Raw genomic sequence first — 14,711 nt, forward strand, 5'->3', positions numbered from 1 at the left:
GATCCAGGCCTCATTGAAGCTCGTCGGCGCTCATCTGTAGGATGAAGGCAATTTAAGTGGCTCAATCAGTTGGTGGTGTAGTGCGTGCATTGTGGTGTCGTCTGCAAACATTTCACATGACTGGACTATGTGGAGAGGATGATCCTTTATGTAAATGGAGAAAAGAAGAGGTCCTATTACTGAGCCTTGAGGTACACCAAATTTAACTTCGTCGTAACCATCACCACGAACGTGTATACTTTGCACGCGCTGCAGGCGCCGATAATTTACAAAGACAAATAAAAATCTTAACAATCACGAGAAAGACCAAGAGATAAATTGACAAGGAGTTTTAATATCAATAAAAATTACAGAATTAAATTTTTGCTACAACACTCCAACAGGTGGAAACTACAAACCTAAAGTACATGATACTATTACTAAGAGCAACCCTAGGAGTAACTATAGGAGCAACTCGATCAAACTAGGAGACGCGAACCGTGAAGGCTATCCGTCAAACAAGCGAGCTACGACAGGTTGGATCTTGCTGGTCCAAGAGTAGGCAATACTATCATGGACGTGTATAGGTGGACTGCTGTCTACCTGCCAAGACCATCGCTTAACCTCTTGCGAAGTGATCCGCTGTTAGTCTCGGTGAGCCGTAACAAAGAATGTAACTAAACTTTGTAATCTCATGCCTCATTTTAGTACTTAATCTGAAATGAGAATAAACCGGAAGCTTTGTAGCCTCATGCCTCGTTTTAGCAGTTAACTGGAAAAAATCGTCTGCCAGCAGTCCAAGGATATTAGTTCGTGATACTAGAGCAGTAGTTCTTAACCGGGGTTCGATCGAACCCTAGGGGTTCGGTGAGTCGGTCTCAGGGGTTCGGCGGAGCCTCCGCCACGGAGGTCAAGACACACCCGCAATTCGTGAAGACACTAAAGAAGGGTTCGGTGAATGCGCATATGAAACTTGTGGGTTCGGTACCTCAAACAAGGTTAAGAACCACTGTACTGGAGAAAGGAGGGTGCGGTTGCCCGTCTCCAAGAAGAGCACCGGAGTTGAAGTCTGTCCCCTAGAGGAATCGTGGAATATATACACACAGGAACATCAATCCCCGGTGAGTGCAGCTAATGTGTCGTGAGTACAGCCTCGTGTATGAGCGTTGATTGACAATATACAAGAAATGTTATGTAATTACAAGGAGCAAGCCTTAGATGTAACTAAGTTGTATTGTTTCTTTTACTTATGTATTTTTAAGCATTTATTTGTATAATTAAACTTAGACATGGCCTGCAAGAGGCATGGCTAGTTGTCTTTGTTCAGAACGAAAAAAAAAACCGCGCTAATGTCTAGATGACTGCGCGTGTCTGTGACCGTGTGAAAGTCAAGAGAAACTAACGGTTTAGGGGCAAACGTTTGGAGTACTGGAACTTTTGTTAATACGTTCATACCGATCATTTGCATATACTCATCTTTCATACTGGACTCGTGTGTTCTCATCTTTCATACTGGACGAACTATGCTGTGCATTCTCATCGTTTGTGCTGGACAGGAATGTGCTGTGTATTTTCAGCTTTCATATTTGACGAACTATGATGGGTACTGTCATCTTTCATAGTAGAGTGCAGTATGTTTTGCATTCTCATCTTTCACACTGGAGTGAACTGTGGTAAGTATTCTCATCTTACATATTGGACTGTACTACCATTCTCATCTTTCATACTGGAAAGGAATGTGCTGTGTATTATCGCAGATTTCTTGCTTGTCTCTGTATGTGCTTCTGGTGCCATCTTGGTGCGCACATCATTAAGTATTAGTAACGAAATAGAGGCAATCAAGAGAGACAACCAACTCTCGCTTTCACTGACTCGGGGTGTCCTGACAGCGTGTAATCGAATTTGGAAGCTAAATTGATCTGCTTGGCTAAGCGTGAAGCCCAGTCCATTCCTCCATCGACTTTGAGTTGAGAAGAATATTAGAGCCAGAGGCCTGGGAGACATCTTTCTGCGCATGTTGTCAAGAGAGGAAGGGATGACCAAATTACTCTTTCCCCACTCTCTTTTCCTCTCCTTACCCCCACCATCGCTTGACTTTCAAAAAAACGCGATGTGCTGAACGCTGAGGACAGTCAATGCTCAGCCGCAAGACACAGCAGGTGTCAAGCTGCGATTGTGGGTCTGAAGATGGCTGGAAAAGACCTCGAAAAACCTTCGCCTGTGGTCCTCTTCCGCGACTTACGCGAGAAGGCACGCCAGCTTGGACTGAGAGACCAAGACGTCTCCGGACTTCCAGCTTTGGCAGAAATCCAGTGCGGGGTCAAGAACTACTTCTTACAAGCCGCAAAAAGGAGCTTCAAATATTTACTGTTCCTGGCTTGCACGTTGGCCATTGTGTGGCTCCTGGACTGGCCTGTTCACAACGAAAGGATCATACGAATGTGGTTTCATTTTCGTGGGCTGCCGTCAGAAGATATTGAGCTTGAAAGATGTCTTCTTCGTACACCCGATATCCTGTCGGATGCACTGAGACCTCCTTTGGACTGCGCCTTCTGTCGCAACGTCACTTCCGTACACAAGGTGGAGAACATCTCGCCCGAGGACTTTGAGGAGCGCTACGCCTACTCGGGTCAGCCGGTGATCGTCACGGACGCCACACGCAACTGGTCAGCACTGGATGCCTTCAGCTTCGAGTTCTTCCAACAGGTCTACAGCCAGGACAGTCTGGAGCTGAAGAACGTGGAAAACAACTGTCAGTTCTTCCCGTACAAGACGACTTTCAGGAACCTGCGAGAAGTTATGCAGATGGAGCCACGGCGGGCTCGCATGGAAGATAGTTCGGAGCCCTGGTACATCGGGTGGTGGGTTCCATTTCTTTGTTTTTATATTTACATCTGATGACAGGTGACATATCTCTGGGTATATTTTTATAGGTACATTGAATTATAGCATTTCTCTGAGTATGTTTTTATAGGTACATCGGATGATGGTTAGCATTTCTTTGTTTTTACAGGCGTATGGGACAGAGGGTAGCATGTATCTATGTTTTCATTGGTCTATCGGTCAGTGGGTGACAGTTCTCTGGGTATCGTGCATCGGAGTTGGTTACGTAGCAGCAGCTCTTTTAGTGTGTTCTCAAGAATCATCACTATGAAGTTCAGTCCCTTGACCGGTACTAAGTGGTCAGTAGTTAATGTGGCCTACCGGTGCTGGTGGTCGGTGGACCTGGCTAGGCGCAACAGCTGACAAGGCCCGCTTCTTGGGTCTGACGTACGGAGGCCAGTAGGTCCACTCCTTCACATTCCCCATCCGGGTCTTTCTCTGTCCGCTGCGGCGCCAGCCTTCCTCCACGGTGTTGTGAAGGGTGAAGGGTGGTCTTAGTGTGTGGTGCCAGACGACATGACCAAACTAGATCAGCTTGCGCCGCTTCACTATTGCTAGAAGCAGTTCCTGGTGTCTCACGAGAGTAGCGACCGCGCTCAATACAAAGCCACAGGACTTGCATCTCATGTCGGAGATTCACAGCAGTTTTCCGAGGCACTGGATTCCCATTCTGATGTCTGCATTTGTTTGACTGTTGAAGATCTGTTTAACTCTGCTCCTGCCTGCTTTGAAGCCAACCTCCTCCAGTAACTCCTCAGGACAAGTGTGCAGGCGGTTATGGATGACCTTCAGCATGATCTTGCTTATCTGGATGATTAGCCGTATGATCTGGCACTGTTTCGTGTTTCCTTCCTTTGGAATAGATATAACCATTGACTGCGTCCATTCATTGAGCCATTCTTTGCTTTCCTGGACCCTTTGACCTTCGCAGCTTCTTCCCCGCCATTTTTGAGCAGTTCACGAGGGACGTTATCAACTTCAGGTGACGTCCCTCTCCCCAGGCTGTCTACCTCCCCTGTTAGGACTAGTGGGTCTGCAGAGTGAAGATCGGATGCCAAGTACATACTGTAGCAGTTCTCTGTGTATATTTTAAAGTCATTTCTTTAATGGTGTTAGGATAGCATAGATATGTCATTTATAATAAGTAACATAGAAATGCCAGTTATAATAAAGTAGTCAGCTGGCAAGTGGACTTTGTAACGGCTACCTCCATGTTTCAGGAGCAACTGTGACTCCTCTGCAGGCAACGTGCTACGTCAGCACTACCAGCGACCCTACTTCCTGCCGCGCGTCTCCGAGTCCAGCAAAACAGACTGGATCTTCATGGGCAGCCCCGGATATGGCGCCCACATGCACGTCAGCACGCACACACGCACGCACACACATACACACAGAGCACGCTAGCGGAGAAAAGAACTTTTATAAGGTTTATACGTTCGTGTGGCTAAATCTCTCTCTTTATATATATAGTGTGTATATAAATTTATTGTTTTTAAATAACGTCCCAGCCTGCAAAGGTCCATCTCGGCCCTACGTGAGCTTAAAATGTGACATACGTAGTGAAGCCACCGCTGGGTTTCGTAAGCGGCCATGTACGTACCCATCGAAATCCCACCCCTTTCAGCACATTCATATGGGTCTACACACCAAGGCACCATTTCATTACGGCCATCCTGCTCTGGTCATCACTGACCTTCAGAAACAGCATCACGTGATTTAATTTCGCATTCTGCTCTCTCTCTCTGACGCCCTTCGCCTCCTCTATGCTATTGAATATTCTCTCCAGCATTTGCCTTATACCCACAGGCAGAAATCGTGTAACATAATCTGGTCATGTAGGGTTTTGTAAGACAAAAATACTTTATGAAAGAAGCTACTTCTATGTGCATTTAACTTTAAAAAAAATTATCCTGGTTTTTACGCCAGCTGGATAATGTCCACTTACCATCCTGGCAAGCCCAGATCACAGGAACCAAGCGATGGACTATGGAGCCGCCATCGGAATGTTACTCACAGTGCATCGCCTCGCTACAAGTCGATGTTCAACCCGGGGAGATAGGCGAGTTTATAGGGCCCATTGTGTGTGCATGTGAAATAAGTATGTGGGTGTGGGTGAAGAAGGCAGGACCTTCTCTCCTTGCTCCTCAGGATCTTCAATTTATCACAAGGCACGTGCTTTTGATTACTATCGTATTGTATTTATTCTCTGTACGAGGCCTCTAACAAAAGAATTAACGTCCCTTTTCATTCCTTACAGTTGTGCTCGACACCAACAAATGGTACCACTCGACTCTCAACGTAGGAAGCTCCATCAGCATCACTATCGGCTCCGAGTTTGACTGACATTCCATCAGCAGCACTCTCGGATGTCCCCCGACAAACCCATCTGTTCTGATGAATCCCAGTACATTCATGTGGATTATCTGGATATTAGTCCGTAAACTACTGGTGTCAACAGCATTATCCGCGAAGAAAAAATAAATGCAGCTGTTGCCTTGCAGATTGGCGTGTTGAGTTTATCAGAGCTGTGTTCCCTGGCATTTTGTGTTTGTGTATAAGCATACAGACACCTGTTTGTACGTTTTGTCTGCTGTCTTGACTTATTTCTTATCGTCCTTTCAAATTCCAAAGTGGATCAAGAGACAAAACTTTAATCCGACGGCGAGCTCTGGGTGGTAATGAAATATCTAGGAGCACAGACCTGCAGTTTATGGCCTGCTTACACGGTGATGCCTTCACTAAGGAATGTAAGATATGCGTGAAATTTTATATTCTTGATTTGCTTTCAATGTACTCGTCACTTATCTTTCCGTGTACTTGTCGAACCGTTCAGTGTACTTGTCACACTCTTCAGTGTACCTGTCACTTAGCTTTCCACTTGTCTCAGAAATTTGTTGCTGTGAAGAGAACTGTCAGCTGCTGCCATGCTTTGGCCCTATCATTTATACTTGGCGCGATGACAATTGTTCATCTCCATTATAATCACGGGAACCTATAGATGTAACACAGGCTTCTCCGTACTCTACAGAAAATTAAGTTCATATTTTGTGTCTTGACAAAACCTCGAGACCTCGTCGTTTCTTGCTGGAATGTGTGGACAGTTGTCACTGCGCTGTCATCGTGTCCACCAGGGGCCGACGTGTTCCAAAACTACGTTCCACGTAAGCTATGTTAATTTCAGCTCCACGTCCTCAATGGCTGCTCTGTACTTCTGCACTGATGGCACAGACATCAGACAGGAAAGGGAGAGTACACCCAGTTCAACACCCACCCCTTTCTCCCTGGAGTCGAACAGCGCTGCATTGCTAAGCGGCCACATAGCAATCTCTGCTAAACACACAGACATGCTCGGGGGCTTGTTGTTCTCGGAGAAAATGTTGCTGGGCACACCTTGGTATTCTCCAGGAGACTGGCCTTGGAAAGTAGTGGGAGTGGGGGAGATTTCAACTCGATGTTTTCTGTGTGTGAGTGAGAGAGAAAGAGATAGCGAGACGAAGGATGTGTGCTGGGGTGGGGTTAGGTGAGTTTGCTTAATTCGTAGTTTGCAGAAGAATAATTACAGGCGGCAATAAAAAACTGAGAAAAGAATGAAACATAAAGGCAATGATTTATTACAAGTATACAGAATAATCAAATACTTTTGAGCATAAATTTGTTTAATAGGAATTTCCTGAACACTAAAACAATCAAAATAAAATATCGCTTACTTCCGGAACACAGCTTATATATTCGAAATACAATCACAAATTCAGTGATCCATTGAGGCATAGATGAAAATTGGATACATTTCTAGCACCCTTCATTCTAACTAAAATCAGTAGTGGTACTATTGAAAATGAAGCACGAATCTGAAAGTTAGATTGGTGACAAAACCATCTCTGTAACATGAAAACACACAAATACGAGACAATATTCTCAAAGCATATAAAGGTTACTTTGAAACTTTTTTGGTTTCTACTAAAATAAATAGAGGTATGAAAGGAGTGAATTTTATGCTTCCGCATAGCACTAGATATATACGGATGTCCGGCTCTACACTTCCACACACCAGACCTGTCAGCACTGCTCACTGCGGAGTCGACAGTTTCTATAGTCTGTGTTCTGTCAACGCAGATGAAGTTTCATCATGGACGTGTATTGATAGACTGATAGTCTGCATGCCAAGACTCACTCTTGACCTCTTGCGAAGTGATCCACTGTTAGTCTCGGGGAGCCGTAACAAAGAATGTGAATGAACCGGAAGCTATGACGTCTAATGCCTTGTTTTAGTAGTTAATCTGAAATGTGAATAAACCGGAAATTATGTTGTCTAATGCCTCATTTTAGATGTTAACTGGAAAAAAAATTGTCTGCCGGCAGTCCAAGGATATTCGTGGTTTCATGAATTGCGCGGTGCCATTTCTTCGCTGAGATTTGATGTTTTATCATATGAATTGTCTGCCCATTATACTGTATATACATATATTCATATTATGCTTGTATATGTGGTTGGGTTTGTGAGCAAAAGACAATTTTTCTTGGAATTCCTCGGACAAAGTTTGATTTGATTTGAATCTACAATCCCTCTAAGCCCGTCTGCCTGTTTTCTTCTTATATGTACATTATTCGCTGTAACTATTCTCTCATGCAGATTGTTAGTCCGTGTCACTGTAATTGTTATATCACGCAGTGTTAGCCTGTGTCACTGTAACTACTATATCAAGCAAAGTGTTCACCCGTGTAGCATGCTGAAAGACTAATGTTTGTGACCGAGGTACACGTGTTAGCTCATTTCACACCACCTACTTTTTTTTATATCAACTCTCTTCGATAATAATTTCCAGTTAACACGAAATAAACGCACACATCCCAAACATCTCTCTCTCACACACACACACCAGTAAAGTCACAGCCTGCTGTGCGGACGGGTGGCCTGACACAGAGCATGGTACGCCGTTTGTGCGTTTCGGAAGACGTCCTCCTCGTCCTCTGGCCCCGGGTGGTCGCTGGAGGTTAATAAGCCCGGCCCCGCCCTGCTCCCGTACACAGCCCGGGCCACCAGCATGCACGTGCTACACGTCATTCCCCAAATGCGAGCCTGCCAGTCCGGCTGCACCGGGTATATCAGTACCGGACTACGGAACTCCAGTCCTTCCACACTGAAAGGGAGGAAGGCGACCTCTGCCTCCACGAAGAGTCTGAGCGGCACACTGAAGACGCGCGCCACCTCGTGAGGGTTGGGGACAGGCTGGAAGTCGGCGGGGATGAAGCCAACCACAGGGTACACGGCGCTCAACGGCCTGACGAAGGTAGGCGGCAACAAGGCCACCACAGTGACGTCACTGGGCTGCAGCCCGATCTCCTCATGCGCCTCGCGCAGCGCTGTGTGGGTGTCGTCTTCATCATCAGGATCCTGCACGCCCCCGGGAAATGCCACGCTGGAGGCGTGAGTTCTGTTTAGAGTACAAGAAACGATTAAAACGGTCTGAACACAGGTGTGTGTGTATTTTGGGGGAAGGAGTGCTGTAATAGTCCCCACTTGCTATCACTAAAGAGTCATGAAAAAGCGGAAGAGTACAGTTTCCCTAGCTTGGAGCCAGGCCTGACGGTGGAAGGGGGGGGGTGTCTTGTGTACCCGGGCCCGCGGCTGTGAATGGGACACGGCGTTGGTCAGTGGATTTGTTCTCCTTCTTCGTTTCCTTATCGTTTTCTTTTAAAGAAAAGTTGACATAACATTCCTAACTCTGGGAATATTTTCTATGAAGCGGGGTACTGAGTTTGATCCTTTAGTGTCAGTTTTCTTCATTTACTAACCATTCACGTGTAAACAACTCCATGTTCATGCAGTGATGTAGATCCTAGTGCACTTGTCCTAATGTTTGCATTCTATATTACGTTACTGAAAGAACTGTAGATATTGACAATCAAATTGTAAACATATTATATACTATGAAAATAATTTACAATCACAAGGGGCCCGGTGAGATCATTTACCCCTGCGCCCATGTTGGCTCTCGGCGGCCCTGCTTGGAGGAGTGGGGTGGGGGCGCCTGACCTCACATGTACCTCCAAGTTACCGTCTCAGGTTGGCTGTACAAACATTTTTATCAGTCATAAAAGTGCCTGGAGGGGTGGCTTAGTAAGTTTATGAGCAACTTGGAACGTGTATTTCGGGAACGCTTCCTTCTTGGCTATCTTCCACTCCTAGTTTTCTTGATAAAATTAACCCTTGTCTATTTCCTCTCTTGTTCGCCAGTAAGACCACATTAGCAAGATCTCCCACCTGAGTGTGGCGGCGCGTTGCGTCAGCAGCACGTGCAGCTCGTGGTCGTGTGGCGTGAAGAAGAGCGGCACTAGCGTGGCGCAGCGGCGTATGTGGGGGTACTGGTTGCTAGGAAACATGGCCGACAAGCGTCCGTCTTGCCGGAGGTCGAAGCGCCGCAGGCGGGACTGTACGACATCCACCGTCAGCTGTTGGTGTCCATCCATCCTGACGTCTCATACAGGTTCTGAAATACACCAAGGAGTGGCCGAGTCATGCAGATGACATCTGCGTGCCTGCGCGTGTGCGCGTGAAAGACAGGAAAAAGATGTATTGTCCTAAGGTGACGTTGACTGTCTAACACATTGCTCTGATCCACGACAGGAGGCTAGAGCTCCATTAATGGAGGAATAAACTGCCACTTGGAATTTTTAAATCTCATTTTCATGGACAAAACGGTAACGATCGATTTTTTTAAAGCGATATTTCGACTGCGCGTGACATTACATCACCTCGACACTAAGTCAGAGTCATCGCCGTCTGTCAACAGAATCTGTCGTCAGATCACGCTAGTCGGGAGAAGGGGTAATAGCAGGAATATTGTGTGAAAAGACCCCGCAGTTTGGTGTCTGTCAGTAAGGCAACTGGTCACACGGAGGCCAATTGGTGTTTTCATTGCATCGTGTCGTCAGGTTAGGCCAAGTGCCAGGACGGCTTAGGCGACTCTTCAGTCTCGAAAGTTAGCAGCCACCGACTAACCGCTCCACCCACACCACACGACGGGTACATTTCACAGTCAGCAAAACGATACCCTGGCCTAGATAGTCTACTCTGTTGTACAACATGCACGGGTCATGAAACGCGCTTGTTGTACAATGCATGGTTGGAAGAACACGGACATAGTTCGCCATACAGGACTCAATGAATGCTTACTCACAGACTGCAGTGTGTGACGGACAACTGGCTCAACATCAAGCTTCCAGCTGAACACACGGAACCACCTACCCGGCAGTGTCAGGTAAAGGCAAAGTCCGTGTCATTGTCGCTTGCTAAATGTGCAGCCCCCTGATACACGGACCGGCTTATCAGTACAGTCGTGCTGCTCCCCAACTATTACACATCTGTGGGTAACAGCCGCACCTCCACCCCTCCCGTGCACATGTTCTGAGGTCAAGGCCAACGTCTGACACCTGCAGCCACTCACTGCCTTCTCCGTCCTCACTGAGAAAACCCTCACTGCCTTCTCAGGGAGCAACAAGTGTCCGAGTCCTCCGCAGGACCGTCAGGTAAGCAACCCTCAATTTTGTAGAAACTTTACCGAGTGAAAGTAAAGCATCAGATTTTTGTGTTACTTGGCTGTGACGTCATCTGCAGTGCAATAAATGTTCTAGACTGATGACGTCATCTGAGTTATAGAAGGTCATCTAGGCTGTGAGATCATGCATGCCGATCGCCCCAAAGGTCAGCAAAACGCTGCAGTGAGATGCCGGAGCAATTTGCAACACATTTCACGTGATAAATGAAGAGTAACATTTAATGTCATGAGAGAGAAACATGTAATATCTACAATAAAAACCATAAGCTGGCAGTGTAGGTGAGGCGGTTTACGGGGTCACAGCAGAGGTACTCCACGGTGACGTCACGGGGTCGACTGTACTCCACTGGTCTATTCACAAATCCTCCACAGGCCCGTTGGTCAGTCTCGTAAAGTTAGTCCAAGGACTAGGTGGATTGCTGTCTGCCGAGACCAACACTTAGCCTCTTGCGAAGTGATCCGCTGTTAGTCTCGGTGAGCCGTAAGAAAGAATATGACTAAACCGGAAGCTTTCTTGTATCATGCCTCGTTTTACTAGTTAATCTGAAATGTGAATAAACCGGAAACTTTCTTGTCTCATGCCTCGTTTTATCACTTAACTAGAAAAAAATCGTCTGCAAGCAGTCCAGGGATATCCGTGAATAAACTAAACTATTTCAGCCAGACTGCTGTAAAAGCCGGCTTGTCTACATTGTCACAGCAGCACTCCACTTAAACAAGATTTCAAGCGCAGAACAAATCACTTCTCCTGTTTCACAAGAACTCTTCGTGGTTATGCTTGTTCATGAACTCTGCGGGCAAATGACCACAGAACTAAAGAATTAAAGGTGTTCGGGTCTTTTCAGCCATACAACTAGCTAGTTCTAACCTCGTGGTCGTTGACGAGCTTCTTGTTTAGGACTGTGTCTGTCATCTAGCTTTCCCACATACCTTTCCCAACTCCCCAAGTGATGAAGAATTTATTTGACAAGAGACATTGTACGATGAAGACTCGACAAATATCACACACATACACGCAGATCAAATCACACTCCACTGCACGCATTACTATCTATAAAACTAATGAATGAAATGCTTAAGAAAATGATAATGTAAATTCATCTCCTTGAGCACATATACTCACACTCTCTCTCACAAACACTATGCACCACACACACCTTCTTGGTAAGTAGGCATTCGTATCTAAGGGAGAGATAGCCTACAGTAGTTTCAGCACTGGCATCCTAACCCGCCTGTGCGCCGGTTCCAACCCCGTATACCGAGGTGAACTTACCCCCGTCCCCAACCTCCAAGAATCGGCCCAGCTGTCGGGAATGGACACCCAAATCTGCACAAGGATTGGGGATGGTAAAGCGACGAGGGAGAGGAGATGGGCAGTGTCCTCACGAAAGCTCGCCCCGAGAAAAGTGAGGTCTTGAACATCTCCCTCCCAAAATGCCAAAAGATTAGGGGACTACCAGTACCTTCATCACCATTACCATCACCATTATCAAACCGCCTGTGTACGCACCCCAATGGTGGTGCTGCAAGCACAAGGCTGACCGCTTCCAGAAGTACGGTGACCGCCAGACTTGCAGATAACCAACCATGCGTACATTCAACAGCAAGACAACCCAGCGCTAGCATGGCTGTCATGAAGAAAACTGTACAGCATGCAGAAATAAACAAGTAAAGCTTCTTTTCTCTGGCATGCCGCCAAAAAGAATTCTCCAAATGCCGCCAGAAGCATTCTTAACATACCAGTCACGTGATCACGTCGCCTTAACATCACGAGCTGTTTACGCCGAACTGACCTCCATAGTACGGCCTTGACCTCAAAAGCCTTTGCCTAGGCCGAAGAGCGAGATGCTGTTATTATCCCCCCCGCCCCCGCTCCAAAGTGGCTGGCTCCCCGCACAGTCTAACACCTTAGCGTAACATGCCGCGACGGGCCATTAGAAGGCTTAGAAGCACAAACTTGCCTTTTCACTGGACTGCTCATTCAGGTCAAGTGACTAAACCTTCCCCACAACCACCACCCACAAACTTTGGTGATGTTTGTTTTGTACATCCGTGTTTAGGAATATTATGATACATCCTGTCAAATGCTCAGGATTATTATGATATATCCCGTCATTTTTTTTTGAATCCCCTGACATGCATGCAGAGTCTCAGGATGCACATATGTCCATGACTAATCTATTGACTGTGTTACGAAAATATAAAAAATAGTACAACATATTTAACATCACTCTTTTTGTGGCTCAAAGTGCTCCATCAGAAAAGGACAATGGAGGTAGCAATGAAGAATGAAAAGATTCTTAACACCAAATTTAAAGACTTTTGTATTCAATAAGCAATATGAAAACAACATTTTGTTGAAAACTTTAATATGCACTTGCACTTGATTACATTTAAGTGGCATACCCAATCAAGTTCATTAATAAATATTGATCATTTCCGGAAAGAGGTTACTTAAGTTATTCTAAAAATAACAAACATATGGTGTCTTATTTTGACAAATAATGTTAGTACAAAACATGATAGTAAAGACTGGCAACAACAAATACTGTTAGTATAAAATAGGACATTAAACATTGGCAACAATACTGTTAGTACAAAATATGACAGTAAATGCTGGCAACACTGAAATAAAAAGTGAAAGAATGAGCTTACCTGCAACCTGTTCTCATTAATGGTTGTCATAAGATGATCATGATTCAACCTTATGCCATCCCTGCAAAAGGAAATGTATCATGACAAGCAATTTCTATGACAGGCATATGGCAAACTGTGTCTAGGACATACATGTCATGGCCAAAAGTCTCTAAGACATACATATGGCAAATAGGCAAATGGCAAATAGCCTCCAGGACAAACATCCAATAAAAATGTCACCAGAAAAATGATGAAGAGAAACAGACTATGTGACAACAACAACAAAAATGCTAAAATGACAAACATGTAACATATACAGCTAGCTTTAACAATCATAAATGAAACAACTGCAGGAAATAAGTGCACAATGTAATTATTGACAATACATCTATAAATAAACCGACACAACTACAAGACAACTGAAGTCAGCAGCTGATCAATATAAAACAAAACTAGTAAAGCACCCCTGATTACAGCTGAATGAGAGATAAAGCAAAGCAACAAGAATATGACCTTACTGACATCTGGCACAGAAATAATGGGAGTGGGTAATGAATGCTGCCACTAACAAATTAAGAGAGGTATATAGTATCATTGCTTCATATATTTTGTTATTCGCAGCTTACCCACTATACTTCAGCATCACAAAAGCTTCATATATTTTGTTATTCGCAGCTTACCCACTATACTTCAGCATCACAACATTTAGGAAACTGGTCATTGTGTCACAGCACAAGAAACGTGAAAAACATGTTATATAATTGTGATAAGAGTTTGCAGTTCATTTATTGCTAGAAGCTATGATATAGTATGCAAGTATGATGATAAAAGAGGAACTATTGTCCTGACAAACTAACAAAATCATGGTAAAGATTCCATGATAAAAACTGGATGAAACTTTTGGAATTAATTCCATCCTCTTCCCTCCTACATAAAGTTTTGGCCATAAAATATGCAAGAAATATCCTCTGTCACTTTTGTGACTAATAATCACGTTGCATTAGGCTTAATTGTTATTCAGAGTGCGCATATCTGTTACATGTTTGACAAGACAGTTTGATGCAGATTTAAATATAGCTTTTCACCAAATCTGCTTATTCTGATGCAATGACAAGTTTTAAGCTAAAACTTAATTTACATTAGACACTAGTGAATTGTCTGTGTGCACGCGCGCAATGCAAATCCACAGATCGCTAACAGGTTGATAAATGATAGAAGAAGCGCCTTTCAATAAGTGAGTTTGGGGTGAATCTAATGTTGAGAGATACTTTTCAATACCAAGTGACAGTATATTTTTATTTAATTTAAAATTTTTTTGCTTCGTCCAGAACTTTGCGGTGCTACTGGCTAACTTGATGACAGAGCTGTATAAGTCCATATGTACAATTAACAAAAATAATTTTTACCTGTCCGCGCATTAACATATGTAAAGACCGACAAGAACACTTGTATGACATGGACAAGAGCGTGTAACACACAGCGTGTCTAAGACCTTGGGGCTGGGGAAGCCCCACTTGTCTTCAATGGCACTAATTGCGATGTTTGACTGTGCGTTATCAACTCTTTATTTGATTGGCCAACTTCTTTCAAGGTTACTTGTTGACCAATCATAACAATCCTACTATCTGCAGCGGCGAAGGAATAAGCAGTGTTTGT

The 14,711-nt window shown here is 44.7% G+C and overlaps 3 protein-coding genes across 7 annotated transcripts in view; 2 read left to right on the forward strand and 1 right to left on the reverse strand.

Moving 5' to 3' along the window:
- The first annotated feature begins 1,120 nt into the window (after positions 1 to 1,120).
- LOC112576757 (F-box protein At5g06550-like) lies at positions 1,121 to 5,364 on the forward strand. Of its 2 annotated transcripts, none has more exons than XM_025259435.1 (4): positions 1,121 to 2,840; positions 4,083 to 4,218; positions 4,789 to 5,030; positions 5,120 to 5,364. In XM_025259435.1, the coding sequence occupies exons 1-4, from the start codon at positions 2,167 to 2,169 to the stop codon at positions 5,199 to 5,201; spliced, it is 1,134 nt and encodes a 377-aa protein (XP_025115220.1). In that variant the 5' UTR covers positions 1,121 to 2,166; the 3' UTR covers positions 5,202 to 5,364. The 2 variants fall into 2 exon arrangements, with proteins under 2 accessions (XP_025115220.1, XP_025115221.1); XM_025259436.1 differs by having other exon boundaries at positions 1,138 to 2,840; positions 4,789 to 4,921.
- Positions 5,365 to 6,457: 1,093 nt separating this feature from the next.
- On the reverse strand, positions 6,458 to 14,590 carry LOC112576424 (uncharacterized Nudix hydrolase NudL-like). 4 transcript variants are annotated; one of them, XM_025258809.1, is made up of 4 exons: positions 14,462 to 14,590; positions 13,074 to 13,134; positions 9,125 to 9,350; positions 6,458 to 8,294 (listed from the first exon to the last, which is right to left on the reverse strand). In XM_025258809.1, exons 3-4 carry the CDS (start codon positions 9,328 to 9,330, stop codon positions 7,748 to 7,750), a joined length of 753 nt encoding a protein of 250 aa, XP_025114594.1. In that variant the 5' UTR covers positions 9,331 to 9,350; positions 13,074 to 13,134; positions 14,462 to 14,590; the 3' UTR covers positions 6,458 to 7,747. The 4 variants fall into 4 exon arrangements, with proteins under 4 accessions (XP_025114594.1, XP_025114596.1, XP_025114595.1 ...); XM_025258811.1 differs by lacking the exons at positions 13,074 to 13,134; positions 14,462 to 14,590 and adding an exon at positions 10,037 to 10,255; XM_025258810.1 differs by lacking the exons at positions 13,074 to 13,134; positions 14,462 to 14,590 and adding an exon at positions 10,041 to 10,252.
- Positions 10,255 to 14,711, forward strand: part of LOC112576423 — a 33,924-nt gene continuing 29,467 nt past the window's right edge. The window contains exon 1 of the mRNA XM_025258803.1: positions 10,255 to 10,389. The gene's annotated coding sequence lies outside the window, so the exon portion shown is untranslated. The remainder of the gene's footprint in view (positions 10,390 to 14,711) is intronic.

The sequence above is a fragment of the Pomacea canaliculata genome, linkage group LG12 (genome assembly GCF_003073045.1).
Source record: "Pomacea canaliculata isolate SZHN2017 linkage group LG12, ASM307304v1, whole genome shotgun sequence".
Classification (NCBI taxonomy): Eukaryota; Metazoa; Mollusca; class Gastropoda; order Architaenioglossa; family Ampullariidae; genus Pomacea; species Pomacea canaliculata.

Coding starts and splice junctions, on each gene's coding strand:
- LOC112576757 (XM_025259435.1), top strand. CDS start 2,167: ATGGCTGGAAAAGACCTCGAAAAACCTTCGCCTGTGGTCCTCTTCCGC. Junction 2,841..4,082: donor GAGCCCTGGTACATCGGGTG/GTGGGTTCCATT, acceptor TCCATGTTTCAG/GAGCAACTGTGACTCCTCTG. Junction 4,219..4,788: donor GATATGGCGCCCACATGCAC/GTCAGCACGCAC, acceptor TTTTTACGCCAG/CTGGATAATGTCCACTTACC.
- LOC112576424 (XM_025258809.1), bottom strand. CDS start 9,330: ATGGATGGACACCAACAGCTGACGGTGGATGTCGTACAGTCCCGCCTG. Junction 8,295..9,124: donor CAACGCGCCGCCACACTCAG/GTGGGAGATCTT, acceptor TACTCTAAACAG/AACTCACGCCTCCAGCGTGG.